Here is a 23,150-nt window from a genome sequence, read left to right as displayed (position 1 = left end):
TTTGATAGCATTTTATGTATCAAACAAAAAATCACATCTCTTAATTTCTCATTAATAATCACTATACAAATCTTCAAGAAGATTAAATATCCCCGCTGCAGCAAACCTGCAGACTAAGCGAATTTCAACTTGTCTGATTACATATTTACTAAAATATTTCCATAAATAAGACATATTTATTCCCAATTTAAATAACATTAGATTTAACGAGTGCTTAGGTTTGCTGCTACAGGGAAGGTAAACAGTGTTTTTTTTTTACAAAACGTTAATGGTATAGGATGAAATAAATAAATTTGCCAAATTTGATCAACATATATCCATAAACAAGTAAACTACAACAGTTTTCATTTTCTCCATAAGAATAACATAGGAATTTTAAATTACACTATTTTTTTATTTTCTCTGTGACCGTTAGGCATACAACATTGCTTCAATATACTAAATTATTTCTTTTTTTAAGCTATACAAAATGGTTGGGAAAGAAATTCCAAAATTTTATGTTTTTAGGGTCAAAAATGGGAAAAACCCATTTTTACCCCATAAAACCCCCTACAAACCCCCGTTTCCATGGTCCGATCATGCTGGTTCGCGAACTCGTTCAAATAAATGTAGGTTTACACGTTTATACCAAAATTCATCAAAATCGGATAATTATTGTTCGAGTTATCGTGCTGACGGACACACATCCTACTAATATTATAAATGAGAAAGTTTAGATGTATGGATGTATGGATGTATGGATGTATGTTTGTGACAAGTGAACGTGAAAAATACTGGTCGGATTGGGCTGAAATTTGGCATGATGATAGCTCACATTCCCGATTAACATATAGGCATATTTTTATTTCAAAAATCCTTTCGGGCTCCGCCCCAGTGGCTCTGGAGTTTCCCATGTTAACCTTATGAGAAATGGAATTATTGAATCTTAACAGCTGTTTCAATTAAACAAGTTGGTTATGTTCTGTGATGTTCAATAGCATTAAAGTTACAAGGATTACCAACAGGGTGCAGCACTATTATTTCTTTTACATTTATGACAACAGCTAATTTGCAACCAAAAGGTGAGTGAGCGTAGCGAACGAACTTCAACCTGGAGGCGAGTTAGCGTAGCGAACGAGCTAACCTGAAGGCAAGTGAGCGTAGCGAACAAACTTAAACCAGGACGTGAATGAGCCATGCGAACGAGATAATCTTGAAAATGAAGAAGTTAAACGGGGCAAAGCCCGCGGGTTACAGCTAGTATCTATATAAGTATAAAAGAGGATGTTTGTATATATATATATTTGGCAGTGATAAACTCAGACACCGCTGAACCGATTGCCACGAAACTTGGTACATACGTGTAGAATTTCATGGAATAGGTTTATACACCATCAATTTCGTGATCCGCCCAATCACTCTGCCCCAGTGGCTCTGGAGTTTCCCATGTTAACCTTATGAGAAATGGAATTAATGAATCTTAACAGCTGTTTCAATTAAACAAGTTGGTTCTGTTCTATGATGTTCAATAGCATTAAAGTTACAAGGATTACCAACAGGGTGCAGCACTATTATTTCTTTTACATTTATGACAACAGCTAATTTGCAACCAAAAGGTGAGCGAACGAACTTCAACCTGGAGGCGAGTTAGCGTAGTGAACGAGCTCCAACCTAAAGATGAGTGAGCGTAGCGAAGGAACTTCAACCAGGATGTGATTGAGCCATGCGAACGAGATCATCTTGAAAATTAAGAAGTTAAACGGGGCAAAGCCCGCGGGTTACAGCCAGTATATATATAAATTTCAATATATATATAAAACAAGTCGTAGCTTTAAGAAAAGGTTCCAGGAACAGATACAAGCGTTAAAATCAGGTAACAAAACTACAATGAAATCAAATTTTGCAGAGCACCTAATCGAAACTTGACATGAGTACGAAAATTTAGAAATTCTAGAATATGAAAGAAATAAAACAAAATTAAATGTCAAAGAAGATTTTCATATATACACAAATTACAAAAAATACCCTCAAAATTTTTTGAATACCATGAACATAAATAAAACAAATCCGATATTTGAAAAAATCCTACAGTTGCAATAAATCTGAAATATTATATAATATACGCAAAATTAAACAAAGATTAAATCAAGATCCTCTAAATTCTAAGTTAACTTAATATATGACTATTTATTCCTTTCATTATTTTTGTTATTGTATTTGTAAATGTAAACATGACTATGACCTAAGTGTCGAAACATGTCGTTTATTAATTAAAAATGAATTTAAAAGGGTACTAATGTATTCAATTATTTATATATATAGCCTATATATATATATATATATGAATTTGAACGGATGGTGTTTATGGCCTCTGGGGACCTCAAAACAAAAAAGTAAATCGGTCCCGGGTCCAGGTCTTACCATGAGACCTACGGTAATAGCTTATTCCCTTTATGGGAAATTCGCTCATTTGGCCTTTTGAACAAGAAATAATCAATATATTTTTTTTAATCAATACTTTCCAAAGCAAGCTAATATTGACCACATGAAGTACTGTAAAAAAGTCTGGCCCACAGATCCCTAACAACTATGGCTAGTGGTACTTATCTGGCAACACACGATATCCTTCCAATTAATTACAGTTAGGGATGGACGGGATTGAATTATTAGTTCGGGACGGGACGGGACAGGAATTTTTCCTGTGCATAAAAAGCAAGTCTTGAGTATTGCAGTTACCTAAAAAGACAAACAAAATCAATTTTTAGCATTTGTGGTACTACTCTATAAAAACAAAAAAATTGGGTAAAAATTTACAGGTATAGAAACTTGTGACTCGCGGTAGTTTAATCGTCGTTTTGAGTCCGTGGTCACGGTGCGTTCGTCGTTTTGACTCCGTGGTCACGGTGCGTTCGTCGTTTTGACTCCACGGTCACGGCATGATCGTCGGTATGACTCGCGGTCACGGCGTGATCGTCGGTATGACTCGCGGTCACGGCGTGATCGTCGGTATGATTCGCGGGTGATCGTTGGTATGACTCCGCGGTCAAGGCACGATCGTCGGTAAGACTCGTAGTCACGGCACGATCGTCAAAATGACTTGTGGTCACGGCACGATCGTCGAAATGACTTCGCCTCTTGCGTTCATCGTGAACATCTCCTGCAATAGCGGCATCATTGTCACTTGCAAAGCGGCAAAATCGCCAACAATCGGATCAAAAATTCCCGAATCAAATGTAATCCCGTCCCAAAAATGGTTCATATTTTTTCCCGAAAATTTTCCGAAATTTCGGGACCCGTCCATCCCTAATTATATCATATTGATTAAAATACATGTATATTTTTCTAAACAGTTTTTACATTTTACGTTACTTGATAGTTTATATACTACTTACTGAGATTTTTTATTTCTATGCCATATAACTTGCGATTTCACAACAGTAAAAATAATTGTCTACTTACAAGAACAATTGTAACATACTGACAGTTTAAATCTTAATTGACGTCAAACAAAATTTTAAATCCACATCTCTATCGAGTTAATTTTTTTTTCTCCCTCCTATTTGAACTTCCAACATTGAACTGGTATCCCATCCACTATAAAAACGAAAAGAAAAAAAACAGCATACAATTAAGTCTCCCAGACTTTTCAGCCTCCCAAGAAGACATTTTAGGGGTTTACGCTTACTTCTAAAGGTGTTTCTCAAATGCAGCCTTGCAATGTAGGACAATATGGAAACCATCCTTGTCCCAAAGCTGTACACAGCAGAAGGCGTATATTGGAACTGGCAATGAACTTTTGCCTCCAATATATAGGTGGAGTTTCAAAGCCCTCTGAAGGCATGTCTACTTGACTGTATTGCACGTGTCTGCCCCTACATCATGTATGTATTCTGTTCTGTGAAAATGTTGAACAGGCTCGGAAAAAGATGGCAGAGATTCATCTGCACAAGCTGAAAGATGGGAGGGCATTTGCTGAATGTTACAAGGAGTTGGTTAGTCAGAAACCATCCACGGAGAACCTCATTCTGCTGGGTGATGCTTACATGGCCATTCAGGTGATTAATTAAATAACTAGTGGCATAAGTCCCTAAAAAGCTCAATAATGTAAAACAAATTATTCCAATATTCAAACAAACTCAGAAATATATTATCTATGTGTCAGAATAGATATCCCGTACACCATATCTTTTGTATAAAAAAACAGTTAGTTTGTCTTTGTTTGCTTTTGTTGATGTTATTTTCTATAAATAATTTGAACCACTCCTTAGGATTCTCTGCTAAAGGCAGCAAACATATTGTTAGAACTCGTGTAAAATAAAGAACTTTTACAATTATTAAATAATAAAGAACTGATTTTTTTCTGATAAATAACAATATTTAAAACATCTTTTCTGTATTGTTCTGTTCTTCATCACTTTAAATTCTTACTACAACTCTTCTCAATTGTTTAAATAAATTAAAATAAACCATCTGTTAATTAAAAACAAAGCCTAACAAATAATTATATTGGATGTTGATCAATTTTTAATTTGTACTATAAAAAATAACTCGATTTCCAACACATATAATTGTTTGTGAATAAATACTGGTTTATTAAGGTAGCTTTGGTCTTTTGGTTAATGAGGATAAAAAGGCATCCCCGATTGAAATATTGGAAACTGTCTTCGTCAAAAGTGAAAAGGCAAATAAAGATGTGTTGAAATAAGCTTAGTTCTTGGTCAAAACCATTAAATTAGCACCCCGACCCAGTTATTATGTCTAAGTTTATGCTCCTTTTGTAAAGGTTTAACAAAATTAGTGCAAAGTAAAGACATCCCATTTACCAAACTTAACCCAATATATGTTTCTGATCAACATTTTAAAAACTACCATTAGCCTAGTGTAAGTTTATGTGGGAATATTCCTCCTTAATGTTGCGGTTGACTTTACATATTCTATAAAAAAATTGCCAAATCAACGCCTGATTGCTAACTATTTTGCGACTGGTTACGGTTACATTACCTAGTTATCGAAACCAATCACGAAATTACTTTTCATCAGTATCTTCGACATGCATATTTATGGTTATATTTAAGAAACGGAAACTACCTCTAGGTTTTACTGTTATATATATGGATGCTCCCTTTACTACCGTGTACGCTATATTATTTGAACCTATTTTGCCTGGAGCAACAGGCAGTAAAAACCTGTTTAAAATCTCTTCTAAACAATATTTTTCTCCACTCATTGGAACTTGTGATAGTAACTTATTTACTTAATCAACAAATAACTCTACGAACCTATTTCATCTTTATTCCCAGGTTGTTTCCTAAGAGTGACCGTTGAGGTTATTCCACTTCATACAAAATATTGACTAAACACTACAAATAAATCTTAAATATAAAGGTTAGTAAATTTAAAAAAAAAGTGTACAATAAACCTTTAACCCTCCGAGTGTCACTTGTCGAAAAATCGACTCACGACACACTTTGTGTAGTGTCACTTGTCGATTTTTCGACACACAAACATTGTTTACGGCGAAGGCTCTATGACTGACTGAATCGGATTGAACTGGATCGAGTTAGGTATCGTTCTTTCCAGCAGATTCAGAGCTTTCTCCTGATGTCTGTTTCTTCATTTTAGTTCCGAAAATATTGTAGCAGACAGCTGACGTGCGTATTTGTAAACAGCTTGGTTAACCTCGCACCGATGACTGATGTTTTTTATTACGTTTATCATTGTTTTAGTGTTAAAATCAAAAGTAGTGATATACGTGGTACATTATAAGAAGATTTAAGTGATTTTGAAGGGCAGGTTGATGATCCTGAAGAAGTAGGTAGTGATATTGATGTAAATTATCAGCCAGATTCCTAGCTATGGTTAGGCTATGCATTCTTAGCTAAACACTATGTACCGAAATCGGTTTTTTGCCCATAACTTATTTATTTGATAACTTACCTCACTATATGATTATATATTTGTAATCCTCATAAAATTTAGAACAAAGTGGCTATTTTCAAATATTTATAGGCCTATAATTTATACAATTTCATTGAGCGCGAACTTTTTTTTTTTTTTAATTGTAATATATAACCAGGTAAACATGTAGGCTACGTGTAACATCTAGTAACTGCAAAACCTTTTGAATGACATTAGTTTTATGACTATATGGGTTTATTTTAATTTAAAAGAAGCCTTTGATAATAAATTACGCTTGCAATTTTTTTTATTCAGATCTTATCCAGGATAAAATTTAACTAAAACGTTTAGTTAGATATCTACTGGGGAGCGAGCTGGTTTAGTAGTACATCATGGGCCGGCTCCGGAGTCCTAGAGTACGGGTTCAAATCTCACTAATAACCAATGCATTTTAACTACGTGATAATGCCGCAACCCTCTAGGACTAACCAGATAACTTAATGTGTAAAACCATTCTGGCCTAGAACATAGTGTCCTAGGATGTGGAGGTGAGACTAGGAAGCAAGCTGGTCGAATGGTAGAGCATGGGGCTTCACAGTTCCAGATCATGGGTTCAAATCTCACCAATAAAAAATTGATTTTATCTACGTGGTAATGCCACGACCCTCTTTGAAGTGTTGGGTGAACTTGTAGGTAGGCATTTAAGTGCCATACTGAGAGTATTGCCATTAATTATAATCTATAGTACATTTTCATACTGTCTGATAGTAGTTTTAATACGGGAATATACTTTATTTCTTCATAAAACCTTTTGTACTGCCGTTGATTATGGACGCTAACTGCCTACAAGTACAAATAATGTATCATATATAAAGGGGAAAAGGTGATTCATATTATATTATTTCTTTGTACTATATTGGCCACTGATTACTATACAGAAACATCTTTTTTCTGCATTAAACCATTTACACTATCATCGATTATAGATAGGCACTAACTAAAGCTTATAGTTATAGCCAACTTATGGCCTACTAAAATCTGTCCTTAAGTTTAGGTATTTATCTAACTAGTGTGCCAAGTGGCACTTTGCTGGACATGAGAGAAATGTGTACGTACGAGCCGCAGGCGACTGTGGAAAGATTCTCGAGTGCAGCAAAGGCACTTTGCGCTCGTGTTACACAATACACATTATATTTTTCCGACAAATACTCTGATTAACATAATCTGGATAATCTGAAATACGATGTCATCTTGGTGAGTGGTGGGGGTTAATGGGGAGCCTCTGATTCCAGTTGAAGGGTGTATACATTATGTGTGAGGGAAATGGATACGGACCTCGGTTCCCGTGGAGAATGTCATTTTATGCCACATGTCACACTGTGTGCAAGTAAAAACGATCGCTACGCTCCTATCGGAAATTCCGTGAAAATGTTTTAAACTTTCTATTAGGGTTTCGAGGTCTCGCTCAAAATCACTTAATATTGATTTTAAAATTATTCTCTGGCATCGAACACGTTTTCGGTTGTATTTGGATCCGAGGTCCCGCACCAGGACCTCAAAACCAGCAGGGACCTCGGACCCACGGTGGAAAATCACATCGGTCGCCTCGGAATCGGCCAAACTTTAGGTTCTATATTCTGTGCTTATACGCACGTACAAACTCACACATCTTTAGAATTATAATATTAGTAAGATGAAACTATTGATTGGCTAAGTTAAGCTGAAATAAACAAATCAGAATCCTGAACACCAAGGTGTTTTTTTTTTGCCAATTTAAACTGATGTAATTATTTATTCTGAGCTATAGCAACTGTTGTGGCCCAGCAACTATGCCAGTAACAAAAATTAAAGTATCCAATAGTCAATGATATAATATAAATGGAGATTTTTTTATATCTCCATCGTACTCGTAATAACAAGCTAGCAAAAAATAGACGTGAGAGGTATTAAAACTATCACTAATATTACAACTCTAAAAGTTGTTGCGTTATTGCCTGTCTGTATAGTGTATAGCCTTCATCTCTGGCGAAGCAATGCCGCCCGCATCTTAGACCTTCCGGGACTCGAATCTTAGACCTTCCGGGACTTAGACCTTCAGAAACTCTCATTTTATAAATATTTATTTACACAATTTACATTGTGTGCCCAAGGTCTAATCCCGCAAGGTCTAAAACAGTATCAGTGGATGAGTTTTTTGCATTGACTGTACTCTTAGATCTTCCGGGACTTAGACCTTCGACATACTCCCAGATTAGACCCTCAGCAACAAGTACAAACTGCAAAATGTGTGTCGAAGGTCTTATTAGACTTTCCGGGACTTAGACCTTCAGCAACACTCCCAAATGAAGTACTAAAGACGATTTTGATTGGTAAACTAACATTTTGAAATATAGACAGAAAAAGCAAAACTTACAGTAAGACATCAATTAAATTGAATACGACTGTAATAAAAAAGGTGCAACACCAACGATAACTAATTTGAAAATGAATAGTGAAGTGTTGGTATGTAAAAATGATTTTTGCTGCTACCACTGAAGGAAAAGAACCAGTACCAAAAACCAATGTTATAGTTAAGAACTTTAGTACATCCAACCAATTAAATGCGTTAATCAAGTCCCGAAGTTATTGATCTCTCTTGGTTTTGGATTTTCTCACAAAAAGTTATCGGAAATCAAAGTTATTTCCCATTGATTGCATTTTTCATTTGTAAACACCTTTTAATGTAAACATATCTGTGACAGTTTAAACAAAACAACCTTATCCAAACAACTTTGTGTTATTTAATAGATGACGTAGTCTCTAAACGATGTTTGGTATATGTAGTAAATGTGAAAAAATCACACAATGTTGGGGTTTTGAACGTTTTAAATTTAATTTCCTAAGTAGGTAGTCCATGTATTCTAGAGAAAAGTACCGGTATCGAGGATCATCGTCGAATAGGTTGTTATGAATAATTGGGTAGGCCTACGTACCCAAAATACAGGCTACGGGCTTATTGGCTGTATGGTCCAGCCATTGCAGCACATAGCGGTGAGTAGAAACCGAAAGTAACACATTGGAAAAGCGAGTTTAGCATCATCTGTAAATCTCTGTTACAATCACCCACTGCAGTTGTGATTTACACTTTACACAACCGCCATCGAAACGCCGTCAATGAGTGGAAACCTTGTTAGTAAGCTATTGGCGACAATGATTTTAATAAATGTAAGTTTCCTAGATACAACACTGAAGTGATACAACACTGATTCAAGGTGTTTTTCCCAGTTATCAAAACTTCAGAACAATTTTATACACAACAAATCTCTAATTTCATTTACAGTTACAATACACATTATTGAACTTGCGATTACATAAATCCTTTATGTAAAGAAAATAATTTTTAATCTCACTTGGTTTGGATTTTGTTTTCAAAACGTGATCGAAAATTTTTGGGGCTATTTGTAAACAACATTTAATGTTAACATATCAGTGACAGCTAGAAAAATAATCTTGATCCGGACAGCTGCTCGTTATTTCATAGATGATTATATGATAGACATTGGGAGAAAACTTGACAAAAATCAGACGAAATTGGGTTTTTAAACGTCCGCCATTTTATTTACAAAGTAGTGAGGCCATATTTTAATGGCTAAAGACACTCTCGCCAATCCAGTGAATACATTAAAATGATTTGGATCTTAATAGGTACTCTTGTTTTTCCAGAGAAGGCCGCGTAAAATGCCTCTTGGGCCATGACAGACAGACAGACAGAAATAGAGATGAGACTTGTTTCGGCTTCTTTAATGTATAAAACGTAAAAATAACCAAAAAATTTATAATTTTGAGCAATGTACAGACAAAACTCTAATTTTATTTATATATATTCAACAAAACTATCAAATACAAAAAAAAAAAAAAAATACCCCCGCCGCAGCAAAGCTGCAGACTAAGCAAATTTCCATTCGCCTGATTGTATTTACACTAAAATGTCTCCTTAAAAATATCACATTTATTCCCTATTTAAATAACATTAGTTTAACGAATACTTAGGTTTGCTGCAACAGGGAGGGTAAAAAGGTGTTTTTTGTAGAATGTAATAGCTTAGTATGAAATGAATACATTTTCCAAATTTGATCAAAATATGTTCATAAACAAATATGTTCATAAACTACATCAGTTTACTTATTCTCCATAAGAATAACATGGGCATTTAAACCCTAGAGCTGGCACTAGTGTAACGCTGTACTGGCATAGTATTGCATAGGGATATTATTGATTATGTAATATCATTTTTTAACCATCATAAAAATTAGAAATAGCAACATAACTATGGATTGTTGTATATCATTTTGTTCAGAATAAGACAAAGAACAATAATATAGGTGGTTTACATTGTTACCACAACAAAAATTTTTTTTAGTTTTCCCAAATTGTAGGCATTATTAATTTTTTTATAAAATGTTTTTATATTCCGTCGTATAGCTAAGTGCATGTAAGACTTATCATCATAAGGCAAATTGTAAAGTTGTGGTAAATTTTGTGCTGATTCCAAAAATATTCAGTTTATATAGCTTATTTTGTGTATTTTGTTTGATAGCCCTATTACTATGTCGATCATAACCAAATAATCATCCAACCCAGGTCATGAACAAAACCGTACAACTTATATAATACAGGGTGACTGCCGGGAACCGGACGTTTTTTAAATGAATAGTACACCCTTAATTTATATAGTACAATTATTTAATTGTTGAATATATATTGGTGAAAACATACCATTTCAAAAAACATATGTTTTATGGAACCTTTTATCCTAGTTTGGGTTTATTTCTTAAAGATGATATCATGCATGTGATGGCCGTTAACCTGGATACAGGTTTCCAACCTCTGGAGAAAATCATTACGCACTCTCATCAACATGTCTTGTCCAATCAAATTCACCTCTTCGGTGATTGCATCTTTTAGCTGCAATAATGTTCGTGGTTTGTGAACATGACACGAGCTTTCAAATACCCCCATAAGAAATAGTCACAGGGCGACAAATCTGGTGACGCTAAAAAATTCACTAAAAATAAAAAATAATAATCGTCAGTAAAAGTTGTGTCATACTCAGAAATTATTTTTTGTGTCCAGTTCAAATATATCCTAATAATACCTCATTTTATTAATCTAAGATGAAATAATTAAGTATTACAAGCACTCAACGCTACTAATTAAAACATGAAAGTTATATAATACTATACAATTATTTTAGGCTAAGTTCAATTTTTATTCTGTAAAAATGAAACCATAAAATTTTAGTTTTTAAAAAGTGTTGAACCTTGCAGGAACCAGAGCTTGCAGTGGAAACATATGAAAAAGCTATGAAAAGTTCATCATCAGATCCCAAACTGTCTGCTCAGCTTGGCAAAATCTTAGTGCGGACACATCAGTACGGCAAGGCAATCAAATGCTTCAAAGATGCAGGTAGTCTTCATGTTTATTCAAGTTCATAATTCGTTTTTTGTTTTATGACATTAAATAAAATTTAACAAACCAAATCTTATATTGAAAAGTTGAATAATTATGAATGAATGATCTTTATGAAATATTTTATGTAATAAATCATACTTTAGTAGTTTATTAATTTTTATTGTAGACTAGCAGAGTACCCGTCCTTCGTACGGGGTTGGCATGTAAGTATAAAGTGACATTAGCGTATGGTTTGACAGCTCCATTTAAGTAATGTTAAATAATGTTTACATTCAGGATAGTGACATCATTATTTTAAATATGATCCTTACCCTCTCTGTTCTAATATTCATGCAGTATTTAAATGAATGATTGAACCAGCTGTATGGAATTGTGAAATCAAAATTAATTTGACAGTTAGTACTGCTTGTTTACATTTTAAACTTTGTAGGTTTGTTCTTTGTTGTCATGGATACCATCAATCAAAATTTACTTTTAAATCTCTCACCTCCGATTTTTGAAAGCCCACGGGGCAGAGCCCTAGGACAATATTGAAGCGGGAATAGTTCTATATGTATCCTCGGAACTGTAGCTTCATGTGTGTGCAATTTGAGCCCAATAGGTTCAGTAGTTTTTGAGATTAGCTCATACAAACACACACACACACACACACACACACACACAGACACCACCTCTTCTTTATAATATTTTTATTGTAGATATAACTGTTTGAGAAATGTACTAGTCAAGAAATCAATATTGTCTTAGTGTCTTAACCCTTTGAGCGCCGTCGAAAGATGCAACGACTTCCTGTACGGGCCAGCTCTAATATGCATATGATGCACCAAATGGCCAGAGCAAAATCAGTGATTTTGCATGTATTGGCCAAAAGTGCTATAACATTTGAATGACTTGACATAAAAGGGCCCGGTTTGTTTTATTTTACATGTAATAAACTGTATTTAACTATACAATCATTGTATATAAAAAAAATAAAAAAAAAAATTTTATGTCAAAAATAAAAATAATTTTTTTTTCTTTTTATTTTTTTTTCTTGGGTATAAAACCATCATATAAATTAAGTTTTTTTCTTCATACACTATATTTACTTGTTCAGTACTCTAATAAGAGTAAATATTCCAATTTTGAAGACTATATATAAATAAATAGATTTACTGTGTCAAAATATATGAAAATGTGCATTTGATAAATATCTAACGCAAAATCAGCGTTTTTGTATATATGCTAAAACTGTTGTACAGTTGGAATGGCTAGACATAAATGGGTCCTGTTTATTTTATTTTACTTGCAATGAACTGCATTTCAATTGAGAATAATAACAAACATAAAAATTATAATTTTTTTTATTTAAAAATAATTGAATTTATATATATATATGTGTATATATATATATATATTATTTTCGTGGTGTCTAAACTACTTTTCAAGTTTATTTTCTTCCAAACTTGTTTTTCAATACTATTAGGACAGTAAATATTCAAGTTTTGAATAATATATATAAATAAATGTATTATGCCAAAATAAATGCAAGTATACACACACTAAATGTTCAACACATGTTGAACACATTCTGAGATTTTGCCAGTGATTACTAAGGAATTTTTACAACATTGGAATGAATTGAGATAAAAGAGTCAAATTCCTGAATCATGAGTGAGAAGCTTTACTTCCATTGAAAATTGCTATATAAATAAAGAAAGATCAAGGGGACAAATATTTAAAAACTAAATAAAAAGATTTTTTTTTATTTCGTAAAAAAATTAATTTTTAAAACAACTCATTTTCCTAATACATTTACAAGGAACAACTTTGGCCTAATTAGACTAAAATAAAATATATGAATTCTTTCAGACAATAAATTAGGTAACAAAAATGCAAACTAACACAGCAAACCATGCACCATTCATACCTTAGAAAAGTGACATCCTAAAAACAATAATACATTACTTCAGCTCAACAAACCATGCAGAAACAGGATTACAAACTTACATACCATTTTACAGTTACAGACAAAACTTTAACAAGTAACATGGGCTCAGCCTTTATAATCTTAACTAGTGTACAAACAAAAATTATTAATTAAATTCAAACAATAAGTTAGAAACAATGCAAAATCACAGCAAACCATGCAAAAGAAAATTGACTAATCACACTTACATACAGTGTAATGTGATGTGGAAACAAGATTGCGAACTTACATACCGTACCATTGTACGAGGTTTCAAATGAAACTTGTCCAAGTAACATGGGCTCAGCCTTTATAATCTTAACTACTGTACAAACAAAAATTATTAATTAAATTCAAACAATAAGTTAGCAACAATGCAAAATCACAGCAAACCATGCAAAAGAAAATTGACTAATCACACTTACATACAGTGTAATGTGATGTGGAAACAAGATTGCGAACTTACATACCGTACCATTGTACGAGGTTTCAAATGAAACTTGTCCAAGTAACATGGGCTCAGCCCTTATTAGGCCTACCTTTAAAAAATGCTATTTTTTTGTGTAGAGAGTTATTGCAGGTTGTTGAGAAATCACTAACATTTGAATTGTTAGAGAGAGAAGAAAAATTTATAATGTAAGAAAAAACCATTGGAAAAAGTACCTAGCCTAGTATAAACATTTTATTCAGGGAAAAGCTCTATGCGAGGATTTTGAATTGTAGAATACGGACATCAGCAACCTACCTAGAAGAATGTAAATAGGCCATTGAACATTCAGAAGAGAATCTGAACACACGATATTGATAGTGATGATTCACTTTCTTTACACTTAAGGCCATGTCACACCGACATCCGCCGCTCCCGCCGCGGGAGTACCGCGCGCGGATGTTTTTCCTCGAGCCATGTCACACCAAAAGTTCGCGTCCGCGGCGGGAGTTTTGAGATGAGTTCATTACAATTCGTTTTACATAAGAATCTCATCTTACCTGTTTAGTAAGCCATGTAAATTTGCAGGTTTTAAGTAAAGTGCTTAAGAAGCAATTGAATGTTTATTAATTTGTTAGTGTAGGGCTACTTTAAAAAATGAATAATTATTTTTTTAAATTAATTTAGACCTTGTGTTCGAAGCATTTTAAATATGGTTGAGGATAAATTATCCACTTTCAGCATTTTGAACGTTATTTTTCGCTACACTACAAAGACTATTTACTTTTTAAATAAAAACATATGACCATTTTAAAACTAATGTAATTTTTTGCTAAGCCTTCTATTGAAAGTTCAAGTTTACATTGATTGTAAAGTTTTGGTTGTTGCAAATCGAAAAAGTTGATGAAACAATAAAAAAAGTTGTTTACGTTGGCAATATAAAAATGTTCATGGGAAACATTAAATTTTCACTGTAAACGTTATTTTTGCATGGTAAATGAAAATTAATTTTTCTGGTTATAAACATAATTACGAAGATAATACAAAACAACATAGACTACATCATAAAACAAAAGAAACATGTTAAATTTAATTTAAAACTGTATTAAACTGTATTTCTTTTAAACTTTAAATAGCTTGGGCTTTCGAAATGCCCCTTTGCGCATGCGCTAGACAAAACTCCCGCCGCGGTAGTCTAAAAAAATCGCTCAGCAGGCGGACGTGGCGGACACTACCGCGGGCGCGCGGTAGTGCGGTGTGACTTGGCACATTTGATAACATGGTAAGCGATTTTTCAAAATTCGCTCCCGCCGCGGGAGCGAGCTCGGTGTGACTTGGCCTTTAACGAATTCCCCCAGGGGACAAAATATTGTGTGTTCAGTTTCTCTTCTGTATGTTCTATGGCCTATCTACAACTTTTAGGCAAGCTAGCTACTATCCTCCTTTTCTACAATTCAAATTAATGGAATTGTAAGTTCATTATTATGGTACCTAGCTTATATGAAAAAGTCCTACAATGTTTAGGCCTAATTACAAATGTGATTTGTGTAACACTCAGGGTGAACACCTCTATGGCAGTTGTTACACATTGTTCTTGTTCGGCGACGTCGCCCCTGTGGGTCGTTTCGCCCGCTGCACACGTTACAACTTTTTTCTTTCCCTTCAGGAAACTTGGAAAGTCCAGGTCTTCTAGGGCCATCACCAGCTCCTCCAATGTCGACACTTCTTCTTTGTAGCCATGGCAGCGAAAGATCCTCAATTACAGAAGAAATGAAGTCTAAGCGGCTGAGTTTGTTTTGTGGTGTGTTGAGCTTGTACAAAACGTAGGCGTTCAAGACCATCCTTGCAAATACGTTAAATATTACTTTCTTCTTGTTTTCATGCTTCTCCTCTCATCCAGATATGTATAAAGCATTTGGTCCGTCCCGTCAATCCCCCCCATGCCCATATTGTAGTCATGCACTATTTGAGGTTTTCTTTTTATCAGCACTCTTTTGTTTCTTAGACGGGTGAATTGTACGGTTTTTGCCAAGCTGTTCGAAGATAAAAGGACAAACTGTTTATTATTACTGGACTTTTCACGCCAAGCCATTGTTAGAATAGGACCTTTGCGTAGATATGTTTTTTTCCCAACAGCATACTTTCCGAGCAATGGTTTTCTTAGGCCTTTCCTATCTAAACGTACGGTGCCGGTTAGCCAAGTCATTTTAGAGTAGAGATCTCGGGCGAGGGTAATGGTGGTGAAAAAGTTATCTAAAAAAAGATGATATCCTTTGTTCAGAACATTTCCCATTTTCAAAAGTGTAGAGACAACATAGTAGCCAAGTCCTTTATTTTCCATTTCAGCTCTTTCGTCAGCAGTTGTGTATCTGGCACCTTTATAACAGAAAAAACATACGCAGTAGTGTGTTATGGCATCACACAACACCCATAGCTTTACTCCCCATCGGTGGTGTTTTTTTTTTGGAAGGTATTGAGTCAGGGCTGTCCGTTTTTTAGTTCCGACAAGGGATTCATCCACGCTCAGTTTCTGGTAGGGGACATAATATAGCTTGAATAGCCTATTTGCATGGTCTATGACTGGTTGAAATCTAGAGCAAGGGTCGTAGCCGGGCTCACCATTTTTGGGAAGGGTAGTAGTGTCTACTACGTGGAAACATTTTAAAAGTAACTCAAAACGGTTCCGACTCATAATCTTTGAAAACCATTCGCTGTGCGGCTCCGGCATTAGAATAGACCGCAGTATCCCCTGCTCGTCGTAAGAGTCGACTAAAAGGGGGGGGGGGGGAGCGCACCAATTCTTTTAGCGTCTCCTCTGCAAACCAACATTTCCCGCTTAAAATCAATAAACCAATTTTCTTTTTCCAAATCACCCTGGTCTATTGTTGTGTATGGCTCCGTGTCCTGCGGTCCCCCGATGCGTTGGACGTCCGTTCAGGTAGAGGGTACAGCTTAAAAACTGGGTCTTTCTTGCACATCCCAGGCTGCCGGATAGTACAGGGGCCCGGGTCAGCTTAGCCGGCAATGACCTGGCTGCCCTATCATCCGGCGAAAATCTCTTTGGCCGTAGTAGTGCCGGATGGCGACCGGATAGGGCCCTGCTGCGGTTTTGGGGGGGCTCTGCCGAGGCCACTGCCTTTTCTGGAGCGTTCTGGGTTTCGGGGGGCGCAGGACATGGAACCAGGGTGACATTCTCACAAGGGCACAGCTTAGGGGGGGAAACATTTGAAAATATGGCAGACAAGCAAAAAGAAAACGTTCCAATTGTGCAAGAAAAAACTTCGGGTTCCCTAACCCAAAAAAAAGAGGCAGAAACGACACCTGAAGTGGATTTCGACCCGTTCAGGAGGAGCTCACGTTTGAGTCGCTCCCCTGTTCGCGCCCGTCCTTTCACTCCGAGTTCCGATCCATCGCCGCTCTCGGAAACTCTGCCAGAGCAGGGAAGTGAGAAAACGACCTCGCCATACGAGGCCGTTATCGCACTGGCCAGGCAGGAAGAGGAGGACCTCCTGACAAAGTGTTTTGACACTCTCAGTCAGATGAAGTCAGCGACATGCAGACAGAGGAATGTGAACCAAGACGTTAAGACTGGGATTACCAAGCTGGAGTCCTATCTTAACCACATCCTTCATCTCCGCAAGTCTTGGAAGTCGTATGAAAAGACCCTCGTCTCTTCGTCAACGCAGACCTCGCCACGACAACAGACGTCTCAGTCCTCAACTGCGGCCAGCTCTAAGCGAGCCGCCTCAAGCCCAGCTGAGCCTGTGACCGAGAAGAAAAAGAAGGTCGACGGAAACAAACCAGGAGAGTGGGTGACGGTTGCGAAACGGAAGGGCAAGCAGAAGAACCCTCCTCAGCAGTCTGTTGTCCAGCCTGGTGACGAAACGACAAAGAAGCCCAAGAAAAAGAGAGCCTCTAAACAACGCCCTGACGCTCTTCTAATCAAGCCGACAAGCAGAAAGACATACGCTGACGTGCTTGGTGAGATACGTCAAAAGGTGAAGCCCGAAGAGAAGGGGGCTGTTATCAAATCGCTCAGAAAAACTAGAGCTGGTGATCTCCTCGTAGAGCTTGGGGATTCCTCCGGGACGAAGGCAGAATTCGGGGCCGATTTGCAATCCATCCTTGGTGCAAACGCCTCGGTGCGAATTCTTGAGCCTAAGTCGACATTGGAAGTGAGGGATCTCGACGAACTCACGACTGAGGAGGAGGTCTCCACTGCAGTTAAGTCTGTTCTCGGGGAACCCAGTGAGATGAAGATCTTTGTCTCAAAGGCCAACTCTCGAGGGCAGAAGATGGCGATATTGACGTTGGGAGCTAGAGATGGGAGAAAACTCCTAGCTGAAGGGCTCATAAAGGTCGGATGGGTGAGATGCCGGGTCCGTGAGAAGCTCGTAGCCCTAAGGTGTTATAAATGCCTGGGGTTTAACCACATAGCTAATCGCTGCAAAGGTCCCGACAGAAGCAATATGTGCTACAAGTGCGGCGGCCAAAATCACAGGGCCAATGTATGCAGTTCCGCTGAATCTTGCGTCCTGTGCACAGAGGCCGGCTTGAAGAACGATGCCATAAAGCACGCTGCGGGATCAAGCCGTTGTGCTGCTTATAAGCAAGCACTGCACAAGATCCGCCAATCCACCCAGAAATGATAAGTGCCCTTCAGCTTAACTTGCAAAGGAGCAGGACAGCTGACGGTCTGCTGTACCAATTGGCAACCGAGCAAGGCGCCGATATTTTGCTGCTGAGTGAGCAATATCAGAACCGACGCTCTCCTCAGTGGTTTCCTGATGTTTCTGGGACGGCGGCCATCTGGGTCCTTGACCCCGGGAAGGTACCTATCTTAGATTCCGGTGCGGGAAACGGTTTCGTGTGGGTGCGAAGCAGAGGTTTAACTTTCTTCTCCTGCTACCTTACACCTAATCAGCCCATAGCAGAGTACCGCCTGATGGTCGACTCTCTAGAGGACGGGATCCTGAACGTCGATGGTGGGGTGATTGTTTGCGGAGATTTCAACGCTAGGGCGTCGGAATGGGGTTCACCCCAAACAAACACAAGGGGACGATATGTTTTAGAGATGGCAGCCAGGCTGGGTCTTCATGTTCTGAACGTGGGCAATGTCTCCACTTTCCGTCGCCCTGGATATGGAGAGACCATCCCTGACATCTCACTGGCATCTGAAGGCCTAGCCAATCGGATTTCTGACTGGCGTGTCTCCGAGGACTACTCTGCAAGTGATCACCAGGCAATTGTCTTCGGGGTGCTTCCCGAGCGTAGGCGTCCATATGCCAACTCGGCCAACCCGCCTCGACGTTGGAACCTCGGTCGTCTTTGCCGAGACACCTTTCGGGGATGTATCGGGGATCAAACTGTTGGGGACATCGGAAGTGCCGAATTTCGTGCCACGTCGACAATGCGACTCATTTCATTGGCGTGCGACTGTTCCATGCCCAGGATTTCTGCCCGTTGTGGGAAGAAGCCAGTTTACTGGTGGACACCCGAGATTGCGGAACTCCGGCGAAGATGCCTTAGCCTCCGATGAGCAGCGCAGCGTGCCAGAAACCGGCCTGAAGCCAATGCAAGATCGGCAGAGCACAAGGCTGCCAGGCGAGATCTTCGTGGTGCAATCAACCGGAGTAAGGTCAGGTGCTGGAAGCAACTGTGTCAGGACGTCGACAACAACCCCTGGGGGACGGGTTACAAGATAGTAACCCAAAAGCTAGGGACTCGTTCACCACCTGTGGTCATGGATCCTACTTCCATGGCTGCTGTCGTTGACTCGTTGTTTCCAAAGCACCCAGTGCGACCAACTAGAGAATTTAGGAATCTTGGCACGTTCCCACCCTTTCGGGAAGAGGAACTTACCTCCGCTGTCCGATCCCTCAGGAATCGAAGAGCACCCGGTCCTGATGGCATTCCTGCGGAAATCCTCAAGCTCGTCGTTGAGTACAATCCAAAGCTTATGTTGGATATGTTCAACTCCTGTTTGGCGGACGGCGTTTTCCCGACGGCATGGAAGGTGGCTCGCCTTGTCCTGATCCCCAAGGCGAAGAGTGCACCGGGAACCCCCTCCTCTTACCGCCCACTGTGTATGCTTGACACTGTTGGCAAAGTGATGGAGAAGTTAATTCGTGTCAGACTGACCGAGGCTATCGTCTCTGCGGGCGATTTGTCCCCGCAGCAGTATGGTTTTCGTTCTGGTCACTCGACCATTGACGCCATCCAAGAGGTAGTTGGGGCAGTGCGGAGTGCGGAGAACCACAGTCATTGGTCATTGGCTACGCTTAGTTCTCCTCGTCACTCTTGACGTGAAGAATGCGTTCAACTCCGCCAGGTGGAGTGACATGCTACAGGCGCTCGAGCACACATTCCGCGTCCCTCCTTACATATTGCGAATGATTGAGTCCTACCTTTCAGACCGCGTCCTGCTCTTTGACACCAGCGAAGGTCAGCGTCGGATCTCTGTCACTTCTGGGGCTGCACAGGGATCGATCCTTGGACCTGATCTCTGGAACGTGTCTTACGACAGTCTGCTTAGACTCGAAATGCCAGACCCGCCTCGTTGGCTACGCCGACGACGTCGCTGCTCTGGTTGCAGGCAGAACCGTTGAAGAAGCAGAGCTTAAACTTGGTATAGTGATGCTCCGTGTCAACGAGTGGATGCGGGACCACGGCTTATCGTTGGCGGTTGAAAAAACAGAGATCGTGATCCTAACCAAGAAAAGAATTCCCACCGTCCTTCCTTTGCAAGTAGGCCATGCCCAATTGGAGACCAAGCCGTATGCCAAATACCTTGGTGTTATGATTGACAACAAAATGTCTTTCGGCGAGCAGATAAAGCGAACTGTTGACAAAGCCGCTAAGGGAGTCGTTGTCCTTAGTAGGCTTATGCCAAACGTCGGTGGCCCCCGCTCCTGCAAACGCCGCCTACTGATGTCTGCCGTCCAATCAGTACTCTTGTACGGCGCTGAAATCTGGGCCCACGTGCTGGAGAGGCGTGTCTTCCGTGACAGGCTCTCCCGTGTTCAGCGTCGAGGTGCCTTGCGAGTTGCTTCCGCTTACCGCACGGTTTCCGAGCCTGCAGTCATGGTGATTGCCAGTGTCATCCCCGTCTTTCATCTCGCGATGGAGCGACAGGCGATCTACCGCAGGAGACCTGAAGTAGATAGAGAGACTGCTGCCAGAGAAGAACGCAACCGCAGTTTCGACCGCTGGCAGCGTGAATGGGAAGCCGAGTCTCGGGGACGTTGGACCGCCAGGCTCATTCCTAGCATCCGACCATGGGTGGAACGGGAGCATGGTGAGGTTGGGTACTACTTGACTCAATTTCTTTCGGGTCACGGGTACTTTCGGGCCTTTTTGCACAGAATGGGGAAGGCTGCCAGCTCGGACTGTATGTACTGTCCAGGCATTGCAGACAACACTCCCGACAACATCGTTGGAGCTATGATACAGGGGGAAGGAAACTGGAACTGTGTAAAGCAGTTCGTCGAAGCCATACTTCGGGATAAGAAGGTCGACCTCGATCGGCCTTAGTTTTCTGAGGAAACCAGAAGGAAAGCCCTAGGGGCGCAGTATAAAAGGCCTAGCCCGAAGTAATGTGCGAAACAGTTCCAGGCTAGTGTCCTAGGAGACGAGGGGGTTTTTTAGCCGGTAGTCCGGGGACAATGAGCCCGCGGGAGTCCGGCACTACTGAGTGGCCATTGAGCACCTCAGTGTGCGTAAATGCATTTTTACCTCCTCCCCATAAAAAAAAAAAAAAAAAAAAAATCTTCGAAAACCATGGTGTAGAGTGAGACATGGTTTTAGCCCAGTAGCTTCTTATGTTTGGTTTCCTGACTATGCCCATGTTCATTAGAATTGCCAAAAATGCTTTCATTTCATCTGAGGTAACTCGCACCCAGTCCTGCATTCGGGATTTTGGAGACAGCTCATTGCTAGATATAAAGTTTTCCGCATAGCGGTTTGTCTCTGTAATAATGTTACAAATAAAAGTTGCGGTAAAAAATAGGCTAAAATATGAAATTGGTTTAGAATTGGCAGGGGGACAATGTTTTGGCCCAGATTGTTCTAAAAACGTGAAATCATGCTCATACCCAGTATCTAGTTCCTCAGCCAGTTCGTCCCAACTACTGCTTTCAGGTTCTGGATCTGGTCGAGTTCGCGTTCTGTCACCTCCTACACGTCCACCTCTCCTTCTTCCTCTTGGTCCACCTCTCTGACTAGGCCTAACAGTAGGTGAAACAGGCCTATCCTGATCTTCTTCATCAGACGACGACGAATCGTAAAAAGGCAACCGTGGAACAACATTAGGCCTATTTCCAATGAGTCTCCTCCTTACATTGGATGATGTTGAGGGATTTTCTGGATCCGGATCAAAGTCCGGATCGGCATCAGTGTCATCCACATATTCACTACTTGAATTTGATTCTGACTGTGAAGATGAACTGATAATAAGGTCATCCAAGTCACTTTCGTCGTCGGCAGAGTCAATAAAATTAATGTTCCCTGTAGTTTGAATGCCACTTACCAAAGTGTTTTCACTAACAGGAGATTTGCATCGCCTTTTTTTGCTCGGTCCAGGCATTATTTACTCAGTGAGTCTCACTAATAACTAAAAACATGCACTAAATTTTGAAAACATGCACTAAATATTCAAAACATGCACTAAATACTCAAAACATAATGCAAAACAACACCACTCACAACGTAAACAACAACATTCAATAACTATTTCGAGCGTGAATACAGACTACAATCAGCTGCGTTAGGCCGTGGCCAGGGCGGTGTCACGGCCATCTGAATTGTTTTTTTTCCAGTTACGTAATACAGTTAAAAATATTCATATACTATATAAAGTATATATATTCTTGTAGGGAAACTCTTTAGCTTTAATATGGTATAAGTTTTATTATTGTCAGCAGTCTCATTTGAGCTCTAAATGAATAAAACGTACTTGCCGATATATCGGCGGGTGGCCATTTTTGCAACGCCGACGGGTGCTGATTTATCGGCAGTTGGCCTTTTTCGAATATAACGAGAGTGCCGATATATCGGCAGTTGGCGCTCAAAGGGTTAATGTGTGCATTTTTATTTTGAAAAAAAGAATCAAAGTAACTTTTAATAGTGCTTAGAAATATTTTAAACAAATACGTTTACAAAAATAGTCTTTAAGACAAAAAATATAACTGTTTTAAATTACTGGATAAAGTTAACCTATCTTTTTCTTTCAAACAGCTGGGAACATTTTTATTTTATTGGACAAAGTATTAAAAAATCTGTTGAAGTGTGACAATAATTGAAAACTGCAAACCCGTTAAAGGACTAGTAACTATTATAAATTCTAACACAGGCAAGTAATATAAGGATATAAGCTAACTACAAGCATATTAGTTAGGGAACTTACCATTGTACTTGACATAAATAATAGTTTATATAAAAGAAGAGCTT

The 23,150-nt window shown here is 38.8% G+C and overlaps 1 protein-coding gene across 1 annotated transcript in view; it reads left to right on the top strand.

Moving 5' to 3' along the window:
- The window catches only part of LOC128982850 (tetratricopeptide repeat protein 21B-like), a 300,450-nt gene that overhangs the window by 139,882 nt on the left and 137,418 nt on the right, over nt 1-23,150 (top strand). The window contains exons 13-14 of the mRNA XM_054401889.1: nt 3,894-4,034; nt 11,184-11,322. Of these exons, the coding sequence (XP_054257864.1) occupies nt 3,894-4,034; nt 11,184-11,322 (280 nt within the window). The remainder of the gene's footprint in view (nt 1-3,893; nt 4,035-11,183; nt 11,323-23,150) is intronic.

This window comes from Macrosteles quadrilineatus, unplaced genomic scaffold (genome assembly GCF_028750875.1).
Source record: "Macrosteles quadrilineatus isolate MER2022 unplaced genomic scaffold, UCM_ALF_1.0 Scaffold_1__1_contigs__length_201487025, whole genome shotgun sequence".
NCBI lineage: Eukaryota > Metazoa > Arthropoda > Insecta > Hemiptera > Cicadellidae > Macrosteles > Macrosteles quadrilineatus.
Note: the sequence above shows the minus strand (reverse complement) of the source record. Positions and strands in the feature narration are given on the sequence as shown.